Source organism: Galeopterus variegatus, unplaced genomic scaffold (assembly GCF_000696425.1).
Source record: "Galeopterus variegatus unplaced genomic scaffold, G_variegatus-3.0.2 Scaffold239, whole genome shotgun sequence".
In the NCBI taxonomy this organism is placed as follows: domain Eukaryota; kingdom Metazoa; phylum Chordata; class Mammalia; order Dermoptera; family Cynocephalidae; genus Galeopterus; species Galeopterus variegatus.
The window spans coordinates 769458-790553 of record NW_007726350.1 but is presented as its reverse complement, the minus strand read 5'-3'; the positions used below and the strand labels follow the sequence as shown (position 1 = coordinate 790553).

At 48.9% G+C, this 21096-nt stretch overlaps 1 protein-coding gene across 1 annotated transcript in view; it reads left to right on the top strand.

The window, feature by feature from the left end:
• PLB1 (phospholipase B1) overlaps positions 1–21096 on the top strand; it is a 99928-nt gene that overhangs the window by 29024 nt on the left and 49808 nt on the right. The window contains exons 10-23 of the mRNA XM_008566409.1: positions 1490–1563; positions 1687–1795; positions 4573–4624; positions 6324–6404; positions 8063–8128; positions 8405–8505; positions 12917–12998; positions 15956–16060; positions 16181–16276; positions 16499–16570; positions 16980–17015; positions 17508–17568; positions 18498–18556; positions 19517–19590. Coding sequence (XP_008564631.1) covers positions 1490–1563; positions 1687–1795; positions 4573–4624; positions 6324–6404; positions 8063–8128; positions 8405–8505; positions 12917–12998; positions 15956–16060; positions 16181–16276; positions 16499–16570; positions 16980–17015; positions 17508–17568; positions 18498–18556; positions 19517–19590 — 1068 coding nt within the window. The remainder of the gene's footprint in view (positions 1–1489; positions 1564–1686; positions 1796–4572; positions 4625–6323; positions 6405–8062; positions 8129–8404; positions 8506–12916; positions 12999–15955; positions 16061–16180; positions 16277–16498; positions 16571–16979; positions 17016–17507; positions 17569–18497; positions 18557–19516; positions 19591–21096) is intronic.

Sequence of the window (21096 nt, the reverse complement as noted above, 5' to 3'; positions counted from 1 at the left end):
GATCCCATGTGGAGACCGGTTCCCGCTCACTGGCTGAGCGCGGTGCGGGCGCAACACCGAGGGTTGCGATCCCATTGCCGGTCAGTAAAAAAAGACAAAAAGGAAAAACAAAAGAAAGATACCATCAAGAAAGTAAAGACAACCCAAAGGGTGGGAGAAAATATTTGCCAATCATATATCTAATAAGAAACTTGTACAAGGGTACTTCAAAAAGTTCATGAAAAGATTGTATTATCTTTTAATTCTATTTTTCCACAAACTTTTTGAAATACCGTCATATCTAGAAAATATAAAGAATTCTTAAAATTCAGTAATAAAAAGTTAACCCAATTAAAAATGGGCAAAGGATCTGAATAGGCATCTCTCCAAAGAAGGTATATGAATGGCCACTAAGCACAGGAAAATATACTCAATATCAGTAGCCATCAGTGCAAATCAAAACCATGATGAGATACCACTTTACATCCACTAGCATGGTTATAATAAAAAGAAGATAATAACAAGCGTTGATGATGATGTGGAGAAATTGGAGCCCTCATATACTGCTGGCGGGAATGTCAAATAGTATAGCTTGTTTGGGGAAAAGTCCAGACAGTTCATCAAAAGGCTAAACAGAGTTATCATATGATCCAGTAATTCCAGTCCTAGGTATATATCCAAAAGAAATCCAGACAAAAACTTGTACATAAATGTTCATAGCAGCATTGCTTATAATAGCCAAAAATTAGAAACGACAGTGCCCATCAACTGAAGAATGAATGAATGCAGTGTGGAATATCCATACAATGGAATGTTATTCAGCAACAAAAGGAATGAAGCACTGATGCCTGCTACGTGGGCGAATGTGGGAAACATGACACTAAGTGAGAGAAGCCAGCCACAGAAGACATATTGTGTTATGTGATTTTATTTATGTGAAATGTTCAGAATAAGCAAATCTATAGAGACAGATAGAAGAATAGGATTAAATAGCTTCATCCTATTTTTCTTCTAGAATAATCACAAGAAAGTAAATTAGTGGTTGCACAGGATTGGAGGGAGTGGTGAGTGACTGCTAATGGGTTCAGGGTTTCATCTGGGGTGATGAAATGTTCTAAAGTTGATGGCAGTGATGGTTGCAAAACTGTATGAATATACTAAAAACTATCAAACCACACACTTTAAATTGGTGAATTTTATGGTACATAAATTATATCTCAGTAAAGCTATTATATATTTAGAGAAAGAGAAGAATTCATGAGAGAAGCACCTCACCCAGACTGACATGTATTTGACAATAATTTCTTAAGCATCTATTGGTGTGTTGCTCATGTGGTTAAGCATCAGCCTGTGAACATTTTATTTCCATACCGAGTGAATGCGAAGGGTAAGAGTAAGGACTGTGGGCTGGGGACTCTGCTTTGCCCCCAACACCCACTAGTGTTTATCAAAGTAACTTGAAAATTGCTTTGGGGTAGTTACTAAGCATGTCTGTTCCTTGTATTTCCAGACATCCTCCGGGAATCCATGTGGTTAAGCATCAGCCTGTGAACATTTTATTTCCATACCGAGTGAATGCAAAGGGTAAGAGTAAGGACTGTGGGCTGGGGACTCTGCTTTGCCCCCAACACCCACTAGTGTTTATCAAAGTAACTTGAAGATTGCTTTGGGGTAGTTACTAAGCATGTCTGTTCCTTGTATTTCCAGACATCCTCCGGGAATTCAACCCTTCCCTGAAGGGCTTCTCTGTTGGCACTGGAAGTGAAAACACTCCTGGAGCCTTCTTAAACCAAGCCAGGGCAGGAGCCAGATCTGAGTGAGCAGGGGCACCGCAGGGATGACCAGCACACACCCTCTGGGGACCCGAAGGGGTGCATGGTCTAGACTGGAGTTTATGCTGAAGGTTGTGGGGCTTGGTTCAGGGAAGGGGCCTGAGGGTCAAGGGCTGGAATGGGCTCTCTTGGGGTTAGCTTTTGCTATTAGATGCAGAAATCTTCTAGCCTACTCCCAACCCCACCCCAGGCACTAGTCACAGTTGACTCTGACGTGAGGCATATGCTTTGAGCAAATTACTTTGCCTGGTCTGTATATCTCATGTCCACGTAGGACAGTGGTTGTAAGAGTCCCTCCCAGTTGCCATTATGATGTTATTGCTCTGCTCAGGCTCTATACTCTGTATCCTTTCTGTGTCATGGAAAGGGGAATCTGGGTGGGGAAGCTCTCAGTCTGAGTCCCGACTTCCTCCCTGACCTCTCTAAGCCTCAGACTCTAAGAGACAGGGCTGGTTGCCAATCTCTCTCACAAGCCAGTGAGGAGGCTCAAATGCCCTTTCAGCTGTGAAAGTTCTAGTGAGCTGTAAGTAGTGTACCCATGTTGGGTCAGGATGGTGGTCTCCATAATAATGCAAATAATAATAATAATGTCTCACTATATATCTCCGGGCCCACCTGGGGAAACTGCGAATGAGCACAGAGATCACTGTGTCATGGTCTGTGGGCACTGAGTGGCTGGTCTCAAGAGCAGGCAGGTCAGCTTTCCTGGGTCCTACAGCTCCATCGCACTCCAAGATTTCAGACCCTTGAGTGCTTCTTGGGGTTTGCTGCCTGATGAGAGAACGAGTGAATACCACACCCCATCTAGGGAAAATGAATAGAAAAATCCTTTAAGATCTTTAAAATAGGATTAAATAGCTTCATCCTATTTTTCTTCTAGAATAATCACAAACCTCACTTTATCAGGTAGTTGGTAGGATTCCTATGGTTTGGTTTCTAGATTTTCTGACATTCTCCCAGCTCTCAACACCATCCTGAGGATATGGGCCACCTAAGTAGCTTTCGAATTTATCCATGACAGGAAAGGTGACACAGAATATCCAAAGCAGTGGATCATACAAAGCCTACGAGGTTTTATAATAAATTCTGTGGGTTTGATTTCCTTTTGGTGAGGGTAAGGGTGAAAGCCTACCCATTTACTGCTTTCAATTTTTGGCTTACTTTAATATGACCATAATTTTGCTTTTCCCAAGCATCCATCACCTGGTAATATAAGAGTAGAGGCAGTTCAAAGAATGATTAGGTCAGGCAGGCATCCAAGAATGAAACCTTCAGATTGAGAGTATAAAAGTAACCAAAATGAGTGTGACTCATATGGCCCTGGATTTCTGTCCCTGATTTTCCTGTGGCCTTGGGCTTTTTGATGCAAACAATCCAAGCACATCCTGGGAGGTAGGGAAGAGTTGGGGATTATTATTCCCATATTATAGTTGAAGAAACTATAACATCAAGAGGCTTAATGGTCTGAACAAGTGCACTGACTTGATCCCATGGTCTGTCCTTGTAGCCTGCAGGCTTCTTTCCAGGTTCAGTAATAACCCCTCATACATACACAGTAGTGTACAACTTACAAAATACCTTCATGTTTATCATCCCTTGTGCTCTGCACAATAATTCTATGAGATGAACAGAACAGAGTGTCAGATTCCCTTGTTTTATGAATGATAAATTGAGGCTCAGAGAGGTCGAGTAATCATCCCCAAACTCTGGTCCACAGACAGAGCAGTTGCCCTGATAACTTCAGATTTACAGATGAGGAAACTGAGGCTCAAAGAGGTTAACTGACTTACCAAAGTCCCCACCCAGGTTATGATACCTCATGTACTATGACCAAGATCAGGCCCTTTGGCCTAATAGCTAAGAGGGGAAGAGGATGACAACTAATGTTTCCTGGTATGCACCATGCCAGGGACTTTATTGATGATGGTGGTGGTGATGGTCCAGGCACCATTCTTAACTCTTGGTAGGACACCTCATTTAATTCTCCCAGCCACCCCATGAAGAAGGAACGCTTACCATCCCCATTTCACAAAGGGAAAAGCTGAGGGTTCCAAGGTGAAGTGCTCTGCCAAGGTCTGAGCTGGTCAGTGGTGGAACCAGGATTCAACCCATGCGGTCTGGCACCAGTGGTGGCTCTTACTCCTCGGGCCTGACTTACCCATCTCATTTACTGTTCTCGGTGGCCCTCTAATACAGCTGGGGTTTGCACTCGTTTTTAACTGAAAATGTAAGTGACTTTCCCATAGTCAGCAGGAGACGACTAAGTTAGCAACCCAGGTGCATCTGATTTGACCATGTCACATTGAGGGTGAGGGGCTAAGGTCATTGTCCCTGCCAAGATAGGCACATGCTGAGCCATGCGTGACATGAAATACTCACATGCAGTCCTTCTGTCTGTCTTGAACAAGCCTGGCTGGAAGAGAAAGAAAAGTAGATCATCACATGTGCCCATCAAAATAGTCACACTTAGAGTCGTCCCTCATATGTGCAGTGCTCTGTCCTTCCCAAGCACAGTCACCACCCCACCCCCAGTCCCACCCCCAGTGGAGTCTGAATGGGGAAGGAGCTCTGGGTCCTGGTCTTCAGTCCCATTTTCCTGCAGAAGCCCGCCTGCCTATATATTTGATTCCTCCTTCCTATATATTTGATTGGGCCCTTCTCTGCTATATATTTGATTCCTGCTCTTTCTGCAAGTTCCCCACCTGGCCCCAGCCTTCCAGTCCCTGCTCCTCACACAACTTCTTCCTATGTGTGCCCGCAGGGATTTAGTTACCCAGGCCAGGAGACTGGCGGACCGGATGAGGAATGACAACGTGAGTCTGGGGGAGTCAGGGTGGGATTCCCTGAAGTGGGCAGTGGGTGGGAGGAACCCGTGGACACAGAGAAGGTCAGCTGTGGAGTGAGGGGTTTCTAGCAGACACGGCAGGATCCTGAGGCTCTGCTGCTCTCAAAAGGAATGCCTGCCCACTCATGCATTTGGTCAATAAGTCAGCTGTTCCAGTCAATCATTTATGTGAGTCAGGCACTGGGCCGAGGCTAGAAATACACAGAAGAATAAAATATAGTCCTGTCCTCAAGGAGCTTATGAGGGATCCCAACAGGAAGTATCAGAATTATAAAAGAGCTGGGCCGGCCCGGTGGCGCACTGCGATAGTGCGCCACTTGGGAAGCGCGGCGGCGCTCCTGCCGAGGGTTTGGATCCCACATACAGACCGGCGGCTCACTGGCTGAGCGAGGCGCAGGAGCAACGCCGAGGGTTGCGATCCCGTTGCCGGTCCCGGTCCGGTACGGGGCGACACTGAGGGTTGCGATCCCGTTGCCGGTCCCGGTCCGGTACGGGGCGACACTGAGGGTTGCGATCCGTTGCCGGACACGGAAAAAGACAAAAAAAAAAAAAAGAATTATAAAAGAGCTGACATGTGCTCTATAAAGAGGGGTACGTATAAGGTAGAGCAGGGTGGCAGAAGAAAGGACAGGCCCCTCTGCTTGCGAGGGCCAGGGAGGTTTTGAGGAGATGTTTGAGCTGGGCTCTGAAAGATGAATTTGAGGTTCTCCCTCCAATGAAAGCAGGGGTCAGACTATTCAGACTTCTCTTGGGAGCTGTTCCCAGGTGGATAAAATAAGTAAAGAGGGACATGGGGATTAGTTATTTTGTATATAATTTAATGGACTTCAAAGTCTACAGGAGATTTTCAGGATATGTCTATCCTTAATGGCAAACTTGTCTGGATTTTTTGTTTGTTTGTTTCATGTTTCTCCCATCCTCTTTTAGAAGCATAAGTTAGAGAAGCAAAACTATGTAGACCGGAGACGATATAAGAGGCTGTGAGGGCCACCGATGTCCTGGGGCCACAGTCTATGGAATATGTATGGCTACACCCCTTCCACCCAGCCCTGTGACTTCAAATACTCCTCAAGGTCCCTCTTAGAGGAGACAGATCCCAAAGATGGCAAAAACGTTTTCAGAGCATGTGCTTAGAGCTACCACCTTGCTCTAACCTGTCTCTCCAGCTTTATTTGTTCGTGGGCAGCTTTAACTAGTGTGAATGATTTGAGTTTGGAGAGCTCCCACTTAATGAAAGACAGTCTTTTCTTTCTTAAGGCAAAATTAAAATTTGAGATTTCTAGAGGATCCTAGAACAAAGATTTCTTTTCCATGGCCAAGACCAGCTTCCCTGTCCGCTACTCACCTCCTTGCAATGCTAGAGATGGAGGAACGAAACTCAGAGGGTATCTGTATCCACTCCCACCGGGACAGCTGGAAACTCTGACCTGTGTGCTGCCATGTGTGGACACAGCCACATGGAAGTCCAATGATTTCACTTAAAATGAACCATTCAGCACCTATGATCTATGACTTCAGGACCCCAAAACCAAAGAACAGAAAACATGAATGTCCACTAAATATGCTGGTGTGTGAGGACCCATCTCTTCCAGTGTTCAGCACTTTATGCTTTCCTTGACTTGATTCTGGTACAAGATGCTTACTTGCTTGTTTCCTATTCATTTTAGAGGATACGTTTTCAGGAAGATTGGAAGATAATAACCCTATTTATAGGCGGCAATGACCTTTGTAATTCCTGCGATGACCCGGTAGGACTCTAGACCCTTCACTCAAGACTCATCCCCAGGGAAGGATTTCTACAGCCCCAGTGGCTGGCTCCTGCAGCAGTGCAGCTGGGGTGGGACTTGAGCTTGTGGTTTGGCTCGGATCCAGCCCAAGAGTAACCCTGAAACCGAGAGGGCACTCACTTCCAGGGAGAGATTCAACAGGACAGGCAGGACTGGTTATAAAATTAATCCTGAGTATATTTCCTATCAAGGGAGCCTGATCATATCATTCTAGAAACTAAGATAACATTCCAATGACCTAGAAAAATCTTGCCTATCTTCATAGATAATGATGTCAGCTCCTTTCTCCAGTATTTAACAGTCTTCCCATCCCACCTTTGAGCTGTCACTTGTATGGAGAAAGTTGATTTGTTATGAAGGCGTGTAGGCAAGGTTCAGAGCCATGTCATTCTGGGCTGTTGGGAAACCCAGGATCAAGGCTGCTCTGTGGGTGCTGTGCTTCTTCCTGGAACCCCCAAGTCTCTGAGCTGAAAAAACCCCCATGGGTCATACTGACTAGTCTTCCACCCACACCTAGGCCAGGCTCTGCACTAGGAGCTAGGCAGTGGCATGTGAAACACAGGCTCTGTCTTCAAGGGGAGACACAGGCAATTCACCCTAACAGGAGAAAGACATCGCGATGAGGTTCTAGTGTCACACAAAAAGGGGAGGTCTAAAGTCAAAGTCGCTGTGGGATCTTGGTGTGTGTAGGGGAGGGCATCAGCAGAGAGAATTGCACAGAGCAGCATACTCCTCCCCTGGGACTTGAAGACGATGGTGCTTGTCAGGCAGAAAGGCGACCAGCAGAGCAAGGTATAGGATATGGTGATCTTGCTGCAGCCTGTGAGCATCTGCGCAGAAGGGCGACCCTGTCCCCCAGACTCTCACAGCCCACTTTCCTAGCATCAAAGTCACCAGGGGCCAGGGGTTTTCAAGCTGTGACCTGAAGGATCTACAAGGATGCCTCATGGCTACTGGGGGGAGGTGGGACTAAAGGCCCCTCCCCCACTCCTCCTGAGTGCCATGGCTTTGATCTGTTTCATAGAGCAGGGCTCTTTGGTAGATTTCAATCAGGGAAAGAGTTCCACTGTTTAAAAAATTTTAAAAACTGCAAATATCAGTATTAAGAGAATGACGACTAAAATTTGTTTATGCTTGGGGTAAGGGGTTTTTCAGAAGACCTTCTTCCTCTCCCATTATCTCTTTCAATGAATTGTTTAGGGTGTGGCTTCCCTGACACTTGAGGGTCCAAGCAGAAGAGATCAGGCCACAAGGCCAGAAACTGTTCAAGTTGCAGGAGATCTTGGAAGTCTTCTGCTCCAACACCCCCATTTCAGAGGGACCCAGAGAGACAACGTGCCTTGGTTAAGGCTCTACATCTAGTTGATATGAAGTAGATCCAGAGCTTTTCATAGCTTCATGCAAAAGAAAGGATATTTCCTTGGCAATCACAACCATGAGAAGCCCAAGGGACCATGGGGTTGGTGTCAAGGATAGGCCCCCAAAGACAAATCCTATATGTCAATATTACCCACCCTGACTGATACACAGGAAGAAGGGGACCCAAAAGAGGAAGTGGCCCTGTCTGTAGAGAGATTGGGTAATGAATGATGTTCAGCAGACACTTGCTCTTCCTGCAGGCCCAATATTCTGCCGAGAACTTCACAGAGAACATCAAAACGGCTCTGGACCTCCTCCACGCTCAGGTATGGAGAGTGAGCCTCACAGCCTCTGGTCAACTCATCCACAGTCCTCCTTCCTGGGCCTCAGACCTAGCCTGGCATGTCACCTTTGTGAGCCAGCAGCCTGAATGCTTACGCATCAATGGGGAGCAGAGAGGAGAGAGGACACAGGAACGAGGTGGATGGGCCAGACAGAAACTCGACCTGAAACTCCAGCAGGAGGAGCGGGCCCCAGACCCGGATAAGAGACTAGAACTTCCCAGCTTTATCCTCTTGGCAACTGATTCTGTCTTTTCTCAGGTTCCTCGGGTGTTTGTGAATCTGGTGAGCGCGGTTGAGATCGTCAAACTAAGGAAGATAGCCAGGAACAGCACAGTGGGCTGCCTGGAGTATATCACCAGGTCAGATGGAAACTTGTCCCCGGATTCCCAAAATGGCTGTGGGATCCTTAGCAGATTCATTAGAAAACCCAAGGGCAGGGGCTGGCCCGGTGGCGCACTGGAGAGTGCATCAAACTAAGGAAGATAGCCAGGAACAGCACAGTGGGCTGCCTGGAGTATATCACCAGGTCAGATGGAAACTTGTCCCCGGTTTCCCAAAACGGCTGTGGGATCCTTAGCAGATTCATTAGAAAACCCAAGGGCAGGGGCCGGCCCGGTGGCGCACTGGAGAGTGCGCCGCTTGGGAGTGCGGCGGCGCTCCCGCCGAGGGTTCGGATCCCATGTGGAGACCGGTTCCCGCTCACTGGCTGAGCGTGGCGCGGGCGCCACACCGAGGGGTGCGATCCCGTTACTGGTCAGTAAAAAAGACAAAAAGAAAAAAAAAAAAGAAAACCCAAGGGCAGGGGCCGGCCCGGTGGCGCACTGGAGAGTGCGCCGCTGGGGAGTGCGGCGGCGCTCCCGCCGAGGGTTCGGATCCCATGTGGAGACCGGTTCCCGCTCACTGGCTGAGCGTGGCGCGGGCGCCACACCGAGGGGTGCGATCCCGTTACTGGTCAGTAAAAAAGACAAAAAGAAAAAAAAAAAAAGAAAACCCAAGGGCAGAAGTATGAGTGCTGAGACGACATTATTTTCTAACCTGGAAAGGTATAATGGGGGGACATCCCTGGGCTTTTTGACCCCAGTATAGGCCTCAGCTACCTTCCTCAGGGAACCCAACCCTGCTTCTGTTGCCATGGCAGCCATGGGACACCCTTTGGCCCTCCAGGGAGGGGAGGGAAGAGCATTGGGAATGGAGTCAGGCTGCGTGGGCAAGGCTCAAGGAGCATTCAGGCCACTGCTAAGACCTACTTCAAAGCATGTCCAGAGCTTCCCCGCCCTTGCCTGCAGGCCCATCCCCAGGACAGAGGGTACCTCTGGTTGGCACAGGTGCTCCAGACTGGACATTCACAACTATAGGGCCACTCTCACTTGCTAGAGAAGGAGGTATTCCAATCAGAATCAGTAGGGTCCAAAGGACAGGATCTTCCCCGGAAAACAGAGAGCCCTGGTCCTTGGAAGGCCCCTGAGAGGCTATCTTCATCCCTTGGCCTCCAGAGCCAAACCAAGATGGCTTCCCCTCTAGTATTGTACAGCTCCACGACCCTCAGGAATAAGGCGCTCTTCCGACCTAAGCATGGACATTTCCCACAGCATTCCTCCCTGCAAGTTCTCCCCAGGACCATTAGCCCAGGTCACCATGGATGTACCCCTCCCCTTCCCCTGCTCTGTAGCTCTGTACAGGCCCCCAGCACAGCCTAAGCATGTCACATGGTAATTATTCCTGTGCCTCCCTCCCCCACTGCCCAGGAACTCTGTCTGAGTCACTGCTAGCACAGTGTGGGGGCTCAGAGGCTGTTTGCTGAATGACTGAACAAAGAATTCACAAGGGCCACACTTGCTTTTGGAAACTAAGGGTTACTTTGAGTGCTCCCCTGAAGATCCTTGCCAAACCTTACCTGGGGAGCCCAGACTGCACAGATCCTCTGGAGAAGGCCTCATAGTGCTGTGAGCAGAGACAGGATGGCTTCTGCGTGACATGTGCCTGTTCCCGCAGCTGGTGGTGTCAGACGTGCTATTTTCAACAGCTGACTCATCTCCTGGCTCCCACTTTCTCCAGTCACTGGGCCACACTGGGGGTTCAGTGGATACATGTCATTTCACAGGAGCTCCCTAAGAGGCTCTTGCCACCGATTGCTGCAGGGGTTTTTGGACCATTGAAACTAAAGGTTCAGAGGAGGCATTTGCCAGGTCCATTTGCAGATCTGAAATGGCCGAGGCACTGCATGTCAGGGTTGGACAGACCCAGGGTCACCCTGTCCCACTGCCTCTCCTTGTTCTGTCTTGGTGACCATGCTTTCCTTGGCAGTGCTGGGTCTACACTGAGCCATCCACACTGTTATCACCTCATCCCTCCAGACCAAAAGCCCAGATTTGCCAGATGGCCAGCAGATCAGAGCTGCAGACTGGACAGAAGCAGTTTAATACAGAGATTAAGAGCTCAGGTTCAGAGCTAGACAGACTTAAGTTCACACCCTGGTGCCCACACTCAGCATACATGTAACCTTGAGAAAGTTACTTAACCATTCCGAGCCTCAGTTTTCTCATCTATAACATGGAAATAATGATAATACAACTTCTAGAATGGCTGGAAGGATTAAATAGGTTAATACTCATAAAGCTCTTATCACAGCACTTGGCACAGTTAACATTCGATGTACACTAGCAATTATTATTATTATTATTCTTGCTCTTGCCACTATTATTATTATTATTATTTAAATTTTTATTGAATCAAAATTGATTACACATATTTTGGGGGTTCAACGTTCAGGTATGTTGATCAAATCAATATTACTAGCTTATATATTGTTATGAATCATACTTATTCTATATGTCCCTTGTCCAGTTTCACCCATCCCCTTCCCCCTCCCCCCTCTAATTACCCCAGATATCTTCTCTCTTTCTGAAAGAATAATGGTTACTTAGTTGATTTGTTGCCTAGATGATCTGTCCAATGCCGAGATGTATGATCAGATCCCCCAATATTATCGTAGAGCAAATGCTTCTTCTGTCACTCTGGATTGGGCTTTGTGGAGAGAGACATCCTCTTCTTTTTTTTCTCTCTGCTGGTGACTCTCCTTGTGTCAATGTACTCCAGTGGCTGAAGGACCATCTACGTGGTTGTTGTAGTGCCTAGCTGCTTTCGCAGCAGCCATGGTTATTGTGGTGGCTGTGATGGGCCACCCACATGAAGGTTATGTTTTTGGCATGCTCCTTGGGGCTGGTGGTGTGCCTGGTTGTTGGGGGGGATCCAGTCCCCGGATCCATGCCTTGGGTCCCTGGGTGGGCTCTGAGGCGCTGGCATGGTGTGCTTGGTTGTGGATGGGGGGTCTGGTCCCCTTTTGCATGCCTTGGGTCCCTTGGCAGGCCCTGATGTGCTGGCAGTGTGCCTGGTTGTGGGATGGGGGTCCAGTCCCCAGCTCCACAGCCCCAAGGCACTGATGTGGTGTGCCTGGTTGAGGGGAGGGGAATCCGGTCCCTAACTCCATACCTCAGGTCCCTGGGTGTCCCCCAAGGTGCTGGCATGGTGTGCCTGGTTGGGGGAGTGGGATCTGGTCCCTGGCTCCATGCCTCACATCTCTGGGTGGATCTGAGACGCTAGTGGTGTGTCTGAGCCAGAACTAATTTTTTTGTCCTTTTCTTACTTCTAAAGTGGGGGAACTTCCTGTTGGGACCAGTACTTGAGCTCTGTGATTTAGCTGGATTGCTGCTTTACTGCTGCTCCCCTAGGAAAGGCTTTTGGTGCAGCACAGGTTACAATGGTTGACTTTATAGGTACTTGCAGCTCTCCAGAGATTCAGTGCACCTGGGTGGTGTAGTAACCCTGATCTGAGCCTGAGTCTTTTCATCAAACTGCACCCCGTGAAATTCTATATTCCCGACCAATCTCCTCTGAGTGGTCCTATGCTGATTGGGATGCAGATCAGCTGTCCTTACTGTGCCCCAGTGTTCCCCCAGTGGGCCCATCTCTCCCACTGCCCATGCTGCAAACACTTCCCATGGGATGGGCTGTGCACCAGTCCCTTGTGATGACTCACTGGCCTCTGAGTGGCTCCATTTTTTCAGTTGTTGTAGCTCCTTGCTCCTATGTGGGTCCATGGGAACCCTATTAGTGATCTTGCTGGCCTGGGGGCCCAAAGGCCTTCTTCTCTCCTGCCTCCTCCAAGCAACTCCATCTGAAGGGCACAGCTGTGGCTTTTGCTGGCTCCTGCTCCATGCGCTCAGCAGCTCCAGCCTCAAAGCGGCCATGGCACGAAGTAGTCAGAGCATTTTTTTCTTTCTCTCATCGTGGCTTCTCCAGCCTTCATGCACTCCATAGGTCTCTCCTCCTCTTCCCCTGAGCTCTAGAGGCCCCAGCTTGGCTGCTGTTGCTTTTTTATATAGTTGTAAATGGGCTGATTTCTGAAAGAGAGTGATGCTGGAGACCATTTATTCCACTATCTTGACCAGACCACTATTATTATTTAAAAGGAGGTGTGCCTCATCTGCACAGCATTATTCTCAGACAGCCTCTGTACTTGTAGAAGTCACTCCTACAGATGTCAGGAGAAGTAACTGTTTCATTTTCAAGGGCAAATCCAGGTCTAGGAAATTTTCTTCAGCTTCATTTGGTACAGTCAACAGGTTAGCCAGCCAGGCCCTCCACAGGTGCAGATTTTCAATACCTCAAAGTTGAAAGAAATATATACTGAGTCTCAAGCCAATGTTCCTGCATCACTTATTCAGAATGTGATCTAGTGGGGTGAGGGCATCTCTTCTGTTTGGTCTGCAGCTTCGTGTGTCCCTGTGTCATAAGGTTTCCTGATGATGCACCAGAAATTACCACCCTTAAGGAACTGAACAGGAACTATCAGGTAAGCCAGGAAGGGCTCTGAGACTGACAGCACTGTGTGTACTTTGACTGCTCTATTTAGAGAATCAGTCAAAGCTCAGGCAATTTTGACCCTGACTGGGTGGATGATGACTGCTGGCTAGTTTGCTGATTTAAAGACACACCCCCAAGAGGCAGGAGGGGCTCTGGTCCAGTTTATTTGAATCAAGCTACAGAGCCAAGTCACTGAACACATGTCACTGAATCTCAGTTCATGGCCTTTACATGAAAATGAAGGTTTTTCAATTGTCCACAGACAAATGTATATGATGGAAAGAAGTTTCAGATTGGGTCTGTCTAGGTCCAGTCTCAAGCTCTGCTCACTTGTTTTGTGATCTTAGACAAGTAGGCAGTGAAACCTCTCCGAGCTTAGGGCTCCTGGGTGGGGAATGCAGGCTGAAATGCTTCCCTCCCTAGAGGGCGGCAAGCATTCTGTGGGATGTGTGTTCCCTCCACCCTCCCCTCCCGTGGGAACAGGTGGGATTGGGGAGTACAAGCAGAAAGAAAGTCAGCAGGCGAGCCCCGTCTTGCGGTCGTTTGCTTTAGTCCTTTCTCCACCTAGTCTTTGACCAGAACTGCTGACTCCCTGGACTATCTTGAGTTCCTCCCCCAACAATTGTTCAGTCTCTCGAAGAAGACAAGGGTAGGCCTTTCTTCCAGACTGGACTGCAAACAGCCTCCAGAGTTGATCCGTCCTTCAAAAGTCCATGGACCCCTTGGAGTAGCACCACTTCTCTGCAGACTCTTCTGGGGGCAACCATACCCACCCGTATGAGAGGTTCAGGGAAATGAACCTTTGTCATCCTTTGTCGCCACTGCCCAGCCCTGTGGATGACTCCCCAGCCGCACCTCTTCCTGCCACAAGCGGGCACCTGGGACTCTGGTAGTCCACAGCTTGCACCAGGAGAGGGAAGGCAGCTGAGGTTGTGGGCGTGAGAACAGCCCTGTTTCATCTGGGGTTCTTGTGTGCAAGCAACACAAGCTTATGCAGTTTCTGACTAATTTAGACAAATTTAACATTTAAACAGAATATCTGGCAGAGCTAGAGAGTGAGGGTCAGAGGCCAAGCCACTAGGAATCATAGGATCATGGAATTCTAGGGACAAAGCCATAAGAACCAAAATCAGGCCAGAGACCTAGTCCAGTGAAGACATCATGGACATGATTGTCACTGCTTCTAGGAACTGGATACAGCTGCCACCCTCAGTGGAATGGACTCTGTGCTGTCCCCAAGGCAGGTCATGGACTGGGGGAGCTCGGTCATGTGCCCATGCCCTAGCTGCAAGGGGCATCGGGAAAGCAAACATTTGTCTGTTTCAGCTTCTACAGTGGGAGGCGGGCTGCTCCGCATACAATGGCGGGTCTTCAAACATAGGAAGTGGGTTCAGATGCTGAGCAGCCAAGTAAAAAAGGAGAAATATTCACCAAAGTTGCCTTTGGACCTCTGTAGATAGGCCAGCTGTTCCTAGGTCTGATCTTGGTCACCATTTAGACCTTGATCTCATGTCCTGGAGACGTTCACATGTCAGCTACGTGAGGCCAGCCAGCCCTCTCTCAGGATCATGCCACTCCCTACCTCCTGCAAAAGCTATTGTTTTCCTTACTCTCCCTGGAGATGATCCTGCCCTCTCTTGGGATCATGCCACTCCCTACCTCCTGCAAAAGCTATTGTTTTCCTTACTCTCCCTGGAGATGATCATCACTGTTCATAACTATTGTCATTTCTTTAGCACTTACCATGTGCTGGGACTCTACACACTATTTCCTTCAGTTGTCAAAATGTGTGTGGTTCCACCGTGAGACATCACAACTGATCCCCAGAGTAACCAGTAGAATTGGAAGGGGCTTAAGAGATGGTCGGGACTCTACACACTATTTCCTTCACTTGTCAAAATGTGTGTGGTTCCACTGTGAGACATCACAACTGATCCCCAGAGTAACCAGTAGAATTGGAAGGGGCTTAAGAGATGGTCCAGGGCTCATTTACAGATGAGGAAACAGAGGTCCAGAGAGGGAGGCGACTTGCTGAAAGTCATGCAGCTAGTTAGTAACATCACACCTTCCTCCCCTCTTTTGAGAGGACACCTTCTTTCCTTCCCTGATGCCCTACTGAAGGCTTTGCCTGTAACTGGAGGAGACTGGACCTCAAGGTCAAACATGGAGCATCTCTGGCAAAGGGGCCCCTTTTCTGGCTGACTCTGAGAAAGACAGTGGGTGGTTGTCTTCTGCAGTGACTACACTAATGTTCTGAGGTACACAAGCCTGACTCCCCCTCTAGCCAGAGTCCTGGCCCCAAATGGTGGAAACCTTGGTGAGCAGTGAAATGGCAGAGTCTGGCAGTAGTGGAAGCCAGAACTGGGGTAACTGGGGTAACTGAGCCCACGCAGAAGCTGTGGGGGCTACAGCTCCATTACCCTCCTGGATAGATCTGAGAGCCTCAAAGGAGCACACACATGCATACCCACACCATGCACAAGCAATGTAGGTATACATTCAACGTTGCTGTTGATCTACCTATGAGTTTTCTCAGCAAATGTAGCACAGAAATAAATTCAATGAAAGGATTATCCAAAATGTCATTTAACAAAATAACAGCCTCCCCCCATCACCCAAGTCTTTAATCAGAATAGCTTTTAAAGGGGGGGTCAAGCTGATAGACTTAGGGTTTTAGTTTTTTTAGGGTTTATTTTTTATTTTTTTATTTTATTTTTTATTTTGTTGCCTTCTTTTCACAAGCTAGATCAAACACATGCACTTGGAGCAGAGATTGGGGCCAAGGATTGAGATAAAGGCTAATCTGAAAAATAACAAGCAGGCTCCTGATCAGCTAAGATACTGCTGAAGATGAATTTCACTCAGCAGTCATTTGATTCTGGGTTGTAAGGAGATCCTTGTTGGAAGAGAGGCCTGCCTGATCCTGGTCCCGTCTTCCTCCTGCAGGTGAAGACTCAGGAGCTGGTGGAGAGTGGGCGGTACGACACAAAGGAAGATTTCACAGTGGTCGTGCAGCCATTCTTTGAAAACCTGGAGGTGCCAGTGACCTCGGTAAAGAAAGCAGACATCCTGGATAAGTGCAAGCCATAGATAGTGCACGGCTGTTTCTGGACTTCATTTACCTGACCCCAGGTCTCTATAACTGCCTTTCTTTTTCCACCCGGTGACCAGATGGGGTTGCCTGACAGGTCCTACTTCGCTCCTGACTGCTTCCACTTCAGCAAAAAGACTCATGGCCATGCGGCCAGTGGCCTCTGGAGAAACATGGTAAGAGAGTTCAGGTAGTAAAAATCATCCTCCCTCTGATAAGAGAAAGACTCTGGAAAGTCTTCAGAGGCCTTCAGAGGCCCATCGCTCAAGCTGCGATCCTGCACAGCGGTGATCATAAATTCCATTTCCTTTGTCCTTCCCTCCCTCCCTCCTCCATCCCGACCCATCCTGACCTTTCCTTTCTCACCACCTCTCCTGTCTTCCTGCTTCTTGGTGTAGCTGGAACCTGTCGGCCAAAAGACAAGGCAGCATGATTTTCAAAGCAGGATCAGTATCAAGTGTCCAAATGAGGTAGAGTGAAGAGCATGTCCTTGTGACGCCTCCAAGCCTGGAGTCTGGCCAGTGGAGACAGGGGCTTTTATTAGCAGAGGTGCACTGTTGGGAGGCAGTAGGTTGGAGAAGAAGGTGACACAGCCGTCCCCAGCCAGCAGGGTGGGAGGTAGAGGGAAGATGTGCATGTTCCTGGAAGCCACATAAGGGCTTATTCTAATCCTTGGTGCTGGGCTCAGGTTGCAGAGCAGGGCCCCATGTGCTGAGAGGGAGGCAGCCTGCAGCGGTCAGCCCGGCAGGGAGGGGCTGGGCTGGGGAATGTGGATCGGGGGAGGCCGAGGTGTTTAGGCCCAGGCCGGCACGTATAGAGGGCTGGCAAGCAGAGAAGCAAGCCGGTTGGCTGCCATGATCCCCTCTCCTCTTCCCACAGAACTGGCCGTTTCTGACAACCAACAAGAACATGCAGGTATCTACTTCTTGCTTCCTTTTGGCTCACCAGGCTATGCGGTGGGCAGCCAAGGGGGTGCCCACTCTTATAAAGACCATCCATCCGCCTACAGCTGCAGACAGGGTAGAGGGCAGAGTAAACTCCATTGAGAACAGCTGGATAGACATTCAGACTTTCAAACCACAGCTTCATCAAGACATAAGTGAAGATAGAAGCCCTCCTCACAGAGCTGTGCAGAAGCACGGGGCCGGGTGGGTGCGGGGCATTTTGTTGATGCCCTGATTCTTGCATGGGATGATGGAGGGACCTGAACTAGATTAGTGGGTTTCACCCTGGTGGATACTCTAGATCACCGAGGCAGCCTGGTTCAAATGCCCTTTTGAGGCCCCTCCCTGGGGGAGGAGGGAAGATAGCCAGGAATCTGTGTTTTTAAAAGCTCTTTGGGTGAGAAAGATGCCCAGCCAGTCTCTTTTGTCCCTTTTAACCCTGAGATTCATTCTTCACCCTTAGGGTCATGGTACCTGGCTGTCGTGCAAAGACAGAAGTCCCTCCAGCGTGCGCCCCACCTCAGGTACGTGCCTGTGACACACCAGGACTTACACACCAGCGAGCACTCTGGCAAGACTTCACATATGCTTACTAAAAGACATAGTTATGGCCAGTGCTTGCTTCCTGTCTGGGGTGATCCCTGGGTCACCAGGGCAGAGCCGCTTGAGCCTGTGGTGACATCATTCCCAGCAGGCCCCAAGTGGTCTGAGGCCAGTGGCTCTTTCCTGCCCTCCTGCCTCAGTCCCTTCAAGGGCACACACATGGAGGACCCTTGTGAGCTCCCCCTCTGGGTGGCCCAGCCCTCTGGTGAGCCCTCGCTGAAGCCCAGCGGTGGGGGATGGGCCAGGGAGTCCCAAGAGGATGCTCGCTCTGTGGTCATCCTTGTGGACTCAGGCTCTGCGATCACTGCAGCCTACAATGGGGCCTGGAAGGTTTTCTGGGCTCTTCAGAAGAAACTTGGGGATGGAAAAGGTCTGACTGGATTATTCCTAAGATTCTTAGTGGATAGCCAGAACCCAGCTGTAAATGGGTTGAACGTCAGGCCCTGCGCCTCATCTCAGATGGTCCAATACCCATCTGTTTGTGCACTCAGGTCATGCCTGGCATCTCCCATGACCACTGGCACTAAAGTGGTGGGATCCTACTCTGCCTACTCTTCCTTCCTTCCATCACCTATCTGTCCATCTCTCCATCCATCTCTCCATCTATTCCCTCCATCTCTCTCTTTCTCTCTCTGAGCACCTCTCTCCCCCGTAGGTCCAGGATATGTTTATTGTGTCTCTTATGGGGATACTGTCTTCATATAACCTCTGCCTCAGTGGCACTATGGATACCCAGTCCTGCATGGCCCAAACACACATGCAGGTCATGTTTCTGGTCTTCTTTGAAGCAAGAAGCATTAGACTCTGACTTCTTTCCCACAGACTCAAGTGTGTCCACTTGTCTTTCCAGTGCATGCGCTGAGGCCTGCTGATGTCCAAGTTGTGGCTGCTCTGGGGGATTCTCTGACCGTAAGGACTCTTGTGCCCCAGGACAGGTTGGGGGTGGCTGGGCAGTTCCAGGATCCAGTCCTCCTAACTCCAATGCCTGCACTCCTGTCCTCTGCATTTTCTTGCCCCTCGATCCTGGCTCTGTCGATCTAAAAAGCATGGCAATGATTTGATTTTGCAACTGCTTTCTCAAGCAGGTGTGCAGGGGAAATCTTTTTCAGGAGTGAACTGAATTGCGTCAGATAGCAGAGGTTTTGAACACCCAACAACACTTTTTTAACCAATGCAAAAATAGGTCACTTGGACTTAGAATTATTCTCAGCCTGCCTGTGTGGGAGCTCTTTCTCTTTGGATCATGCTTTACAATCAGCTCAGCCCCTCACATCTGTTTCCTCTTTGCATTTGCATGAAAGCAGCGAAGACTGCTTAGTTGTGGATAAAACCTTGCTCCTAACTCCCAAGAAATGGGACTATTTTACTACTCCAGATCACCACTTTCTGGCAGCACTTCCAAGGCCTCGAGAATGCCTTACAGAATGCCCCAGAGAGAAAGAGGAAAAGTGTGAAATTTTTGAGAAATCTGTCCACCATAGTTGCTCGAGTCTATGAGCTCTTCATGCTCCTGAAGAACTTAGTGTTAACACTGGCAGTACCACTATTAACAGTCTCTTACATCCATAAAGCACCTGAGAGTTTTCAAAACAATTTTACAACTATGATGCAATTTGGTCCCCAAAACACACCTGTGACATGAGCAAGGCTGTCTTCAGTGCAGTGACGAGGCAGCCAAGAGTCGGGGAAGGCGCACAGTTGGGAAGGAGGATTGTGGAACCAGAGCCCATGTCTCCTGGCTCTGGGTCCCTCATTCTGCTTCGGCCATAGTAGTGAGTTGGAAACTACCTCCCTGAAAGCCCTGTGTATTCACAACGTCCTTTTTCTCTGACTTGCTAATTTTCCTACGAATTTGGTATCTTTTCAAAGGCTGGCAATGGAATCGGCTCCAGACCAAACAACATGCAAGATGTCCTCATTCAGTATCGGGGACTGTCATACAGGTACTGTTAATCTTTGACCTCCCCCAGGGATCATCCCCAGAGACTGGGTGGAGGCTGTCTCCTGTAAATGCACAAATGCCAAAGAGCAAAGATTAGGTCTGGAAGAGGTTTTCAGAAGGAAAACCTAGATATTTCTGCAAAATGTGAACATTTGGTGGGTGGAAAGGATATTTTACTTTTGATAATCTTTTTAAAAAATTGTGCAGAGAAAGGAAACCAGGGTGCTTATCAGACTTATTTTCTGGGTCAGAAAATCCAACATGAAATGCACCAAAAAGTACTCAATCCCCGAGTCTTCACAAGCCCACTGCGTGTATATGTGCACACGTGGATGCTCCTATGTCTCTCTTTACTGTCGATATGTATTTATTCATGTCATTCTGTAGTCACACCTCTGCCTTTGCACAGATGTACACATCTGTACAGAAAACCTCCAAACCCAATGCGCCCTTAGACAAACCCACAGTCTGCGTGTTCCTGAGCCCCTCCTATGTGCTGAAACAATGTAGGAGACAAGCTTTGCTCAATTGGCAAGCACTGTCTAGAAATAAAAGACATCTGAGTGCTACAGGACTACAGAGGAGGGAGTAACCAGCCTCGCTCGCAGAGATGGGAAGGTTTCCCAGAGAAGGTGGTGCCAGCCATGTCTTGAAAGATTAGCAATTAGTCAAGCGGAAAGGGTGAGAAAGGACATTCCAGGCACAGAAGTAGAAAAGCCAGAGTGTGTCAGATGAGCGGTTGGATGTGGGGATTCTTAAGTTTCTCTATTTCCTAATAAAGTTTGTGCTTATGTATGCTTCAAAGTAGTTGGCGAATAGCTCAGAATTTACCTGGGAAAACGCCTAGAACAAAGCCCGCCACAAGAGGGCAGTGTGCTAACGGGCAGCTGGGCGACACCAGAACGTGCTTTTCTTCAGTGATTCACTTGAAACATCTCCCCGAAGAAAATGAGAGGGAACAGTGCGGGGGCGATCAGGACTGCGACAGGTCTACTGCCAGAGAGTCCCAGAGAGAAGGGCTTTCCATGGCAGGAGACAGGCGTCATCACTCAGCCCATAGCCGCCCCAGGGAGGACCCAGGGGAAGAAAATGAGAGGGAACAGTGCGGGGGCGATCAGGACTGCGACAGGTCTACTGCCAGAGAGTCCCAGAGAGAAGGGTTTTCCATGGCAGGAGACAGGCGTCATCACTCAGCCCATAGCCGCCCCAGGGAGGACCCAGGGCATCCTCAGCATAGGGACGTCCCTCTCCCCCAGAGCTGAGGTAAACGCCTGCCAGCTCCAAGGCCCCCGACTTTCCACATGTCTTCAGCCAGGTAGGTGGTCCCTAACAGGCTGCTATGAGACACAACAGAGGCTTGCTTGCTCACCACTCTGTCCCCAGTGTTATGCCTGCCAGCTCCAAGGCCCCCGACTTTCCACATGTCTTCAGCCAGGTAGGTGGTCTCTAACAGGCTGCTATGAGACACAACAGAGGCTTGCTTGCTCACCACTCTGTCCCCAGTGTT